At 14.2% G+C, this 4,294-nt stretch overlaps 1 protein-coding gene across 1 annotated transcript, besides 9 other annotated features; it reads left to right on the top strand. All coding sequences in view use genetic code 6, as the record gives it.

The window, feature by feature from the left end:
- Positions 1–1,435: 1,435 nt before the first annotated feature.
- Positions 1,436–1,489: a microsatellite.
- A 119-nt stretch (positions 1,490–1,608) lies between these two features.
- Positions 1,609–2,032, top strand: IMG5_048810 (hypothetical protein; the record flags this gene model as incomplete). The annotated part of the gene is made up of 1 exon (XM_004037516.1): positions 1,609–2,032. A coding segment is annotated over one exon (424 nt), but the record flags the coding sequence as incomplete, so codon positions are not given.
- A 378-nt stretch (positions 2,033–2,410) lies between these two features.
- Positions 2,411–2,453: a microsatellite.
- Positions 2,454–2,940: 487 nt separating this feature from the next.
- Positions 2,941–3,015: a microsatellite.
- Positions 3,016–3,272: 257 nt separating this feature from the next.
- Positions 3,273–3,339: a microsatellite.
- A 339-nt stretch (positions 3,340–3,678) lies between these two features.
- Positions 3,679–3,730: a microsatellite.
- Positions 3,689–3,731: a microsatellite.
- Positions 3,714–3,748: a microsatellite.
- A 221-nt stretch (positions 3,749–3,969) lies between these two features.
- Positions 3,970–4,036: a microsatellite.
- Positions 4,037–4,048: 12 nt separating this feature from the next.
- Positions 4,049–4,099: a microsatellite.
- Positions 4,100–4,294: the final 195 nt, after the last annotated feature.

Raw genomic sequence — 4,294 nt, 5'->3', positions numbered from 1 at the left:
TTACAATTAATACAACATTATTTTTTTTTAAATGCAAAAAAAAAAATTATTTGAATAAATTTTAATAAATTATTTGTTAATGCAGTTTGTAAAATTAAGCATCTTATTTTTTTTAATAATATTTATAATAAAGCTTTTTTTAATTATTTATTTTTTAACCTCATTTTATATAATAATTTTCAAACATAATTTTTATATAAATAAAATAAAAATATTTAAATTAAAAAAATAAAGATTCTAAAAATATTATATTTAAATTTAAATATTGAATAAATTATATTGCAGCAAAATAAACTAAAAATAATTAAATGAATCAAAAAAAGCTTTTTATGGGAGTAGAAATAGTTGAACACGTGACTTAAATATACTAAGATATTAATAATGAAGAAGATAATGAGTTTATACAAGAATATGAATCTTTGACAGGCCGATTTACCTAAAAATATGGTTAATAACCAAATTACTTTATACGTGTACCTGGCTTATTGAGTCTATTTGGTGAAGATCCAATTTACACAGAATATGAATAATGTAATATTGCAATAGAAAGAGATTTATTAATAGCATATTCCATTAACAATTCTAATGAAGAAATAATCGTTAATAGCATTCAGTAAACATATTTCGAATAAAAAAAATTTACATACGACTAAGCATTTTGGGATGAAGATAAGGAAAACGATAATAAGAATACACCAGAATAAACAAAAAAATAAATAAATATGATCATTTTAGGAATTCGTGCTGCTGTTAACAATATACAAGAAAGTGGACAAAAAATAAAATTTAAAGGAATTAAATGCCTTTTTTATAATAGAATTCCTTAAAAATAACATTTTCATAGTACAAATGCTTTAGCATTAGCTACTAGTTTGATGGTTTTACATTCAAATAAAATACAAATTGATTTTTAAACTTTTTTTTAAAGCTATAATATCTTTTTGAAAACTTTGAACATTAATTCAATCACATAATCTTCATATTAATAAATTATGCTTTTCGCATAAAAAAATACATCTTATGTCGGTAATATTTAAAAAAAATACCTATTCCTTCTGGTTATACGTTTATTATTGCAAACTCGCTAACACCTGAACCAAAAATGTTAGCTAATTCTTAAAGAATAAATAAAAGAATTTGCGAACACAGAATTGCAGTACATATGCTTCTTTCAAGTCTTAATGTAGTATAGAACAGAGAAATATACAAATCTATTAAAGCAGTATAGTAATTCTTAGATTATTCTAATGAAGATATGATACATATAATTAATTAACATATTGAAAATAAAACATATTCAAAAGAGGAAATAGAAAGTAGTCTTAAAAATAGTTTGATAAATATTTTATAAGATATTCCCTATGCACATTAGGTAATTGAAAGCAATAATAAATATAATCCATATAAGTAAATAAAAATAAAATTAAAATGTATTTATATAAATATATATATATATATATATAAATATATAATAATATATATATATATAATTAATAAATAAAAACATTTTTTTAATTAATATATATATATATATTAATTATTTTAATATTTAAACTTTTAAATATAATTTTTTATTCAAATATATATTTATATTTTATCTTTAATTAGACGAGCTATTCATATAGTTTAAGAATCTATAAATTGTTAAAAATTTTAAAATATTTGTAATAATTAAGATATTAATGACAAATAAAAGTGGGAATATATTTTCGAACTCATTATACAAAGTGAAAAAAGTATGAAAGAAAATCTTGAAGCAGAATCATTAGAATGCAGTAAATTATAAAGTTTAATGACATAATTAGGCTGTAAATGCACTAAAGTAATTGGAGAAGGATGGGGAGGATCTGTTTTGGGAATAGTTGAAAAAGAAAAAGGTGACAAAATTGTAGAATTTATTATGAATGAATATTATTGTGCAAAAGAAAATAAACATTTAATGATAGCCGATGATTTAAATTTCTATGTTTTTAAAACTTTAGCTTCTAGTGGAAGTTGCATTTTAAATCCAGAATATGAAATATGGTTTTGAATTTATTATTTATCATTTTTAATAATAATAAATAATAATTTATATATTTTTTTAATTTTTTTTTTTTTTTCTTAAAAAAATATTAATAATAATTTTATTTATATTTTTATATTATTCTTTAAAATATGAAAAAAAATGAATTTTTTATTATAAACATATATAAATTTATATTAATTTAAAGTTTTATATTTTATATAAAAAAATTCAATTAAAAATTTACAAATATAGATAAAGATTTAAAATTTATTTATTTTGTGTATATTTTTTTGAATTTTTATATTTTAGTAATAAAAAAATTACAAATATTATTTAAAGAAAAATAAAATTATACCATAGAAATATTGTAAATAAAAATTAAAATTAATTGAAAAGAACAAAAAAATAAAATAAAATAAACAATAAAATAAAAATGAAAAGTAAATAAAAAAAATAGATTATTTACTTAATAATTAATTAATTTAAATGACATAGGCTAAACAGAATAAAGAAAATTAAAATTTGATAAAATAATTATTAATTAAAATGATTAATTAGAAAAAAAAATGCATGACTGGTTAGAAGAATAATAAGTTTATGCGACCGATCCAAGAGAAAAAGAAGATAAGTATTTTTAGAAAAATAAAAATATTTCATTATAATCCATAAAAAAATTATCTACAAATAATTATACTCAAAATGATAATACAGATATAACTTCTATTTGTAATGAAATTAATTCAGATAGAGATAAAGATTAAGGTTATTAATAGAATTATAGTTTTAGTAAATAATAATTAAAATATATATAAAATATAGGTTCTTTGGAGATTGTTTCGGAACTAAAATTAGAAGAATCACCTATTTTAATAAGAAGAAACAAAAAAATATTTACTGGAGAATACAAAAGCTTAAAAATAATTCCAGTTTAAAATAATTAATAAAAAAATATTAATAATAATAATAATAATAATAATAATATTAATAATAGTAATAATTATAATAATTACAATGTTTGTAATGATTATATATAAAAAGAATAATGAATTTTTCATAAATCAAGGTATTTTGTATCTAAAATCTATATTTCAATAAAAAAATTATTATATATCATAATGATTTATTTTATATTGATATATTTTTAAATTTCTTATAAATAATCTTATAATATTTTCTTAAATATATATCAAATCCCACAAATTTAAATAAAAATTTATTATTTTTATCTTAATATTTTTTTTATCTTTAACACATAATAAAATAAATATTTAGATCATAATTATTTTTTAATAATTTATATTTAAATAATATTTATTATTATTAAAAATTTACTTATAGAATATTAAAATAAATAAATTTTTACATATTTTTATAAGAGAATAATTATAATATTTAATACATATGGATTTTTTTTTTATTTTTTAAAATATTATTATACTTAATCTATCATTATAAAAATTATATTAATTTTAAATAAACTTTTTGTATAATTTTAATGAGTAAAAAAATATTATTTGAAATTTTTTAAAAAATTAAAAAATTATGTTTATAAATTAAAGATTAAAATATAGTTTTTACTTAATATATTTATATAAATATGTATGTTAAAATATAAATATAGTAAAAGAGTTTCGGTTAAATTTCTTAAATTTTAAAAATATATTATGAAAATATTTTAATTATTAAATTAGATAATATATTTCAATTATATAAATATTTAATTTAAATATTTTATATAAAAAAAAAGAAATGAAAATTTTTTATTTTAAAAATAAATGTTTATATATATATATTATTTTTAATTAAATAAAATATTTGAATAAATTTTATAAAAATTATAAATAAATAAAAAATTATCAATATGTATATTAATTAATACTATATATATAATATTTTTATTAAAAAAATATATAAAAAATATATATGTAAAATATAAAATAATCATATTTTTGATAAAAATGTATAAATATAAATATAAATATAAATATAAATATAAATATAAATATAAATATAAATATAAATATAAATTAATATTCTTTAAATTTATAATATATTTATTTTATTATAAATATTATATTAATTTATATATATATTTTTATTTTTTTAAAATTATTTATTAATTTTCTTTTTTACAATAATTAATTTTGAAAATTAATTATTATTTGTTATATTTCATAATTTTTATTATTAATATATAAAAAAATAATTAAATATTTTTTTGTATTTTTATTTATATATCAACAGCAAGTTATTATAAATTAGGATAACAATATTATAATTTAAATT

The sequence above is a fragment of the Ichthyophthirius multifiliis genome, assembly GCF_000220395.1.
Source record: "Ichthyophthirius multifiliis unplaced genomic scaffold scaff_1120509250126, whole genome shotgun sequence".
Taxonomy (NCBI): domain Eukaryota; phylum Ciliophora; class Oligohymenophorea; order Hymenostomatida; genus Ichthyophthirius; species Ichthyophthirius multifiliis.
This window is presented reverse-complemented; position numbering and strand designations above follow the sequence as displayed.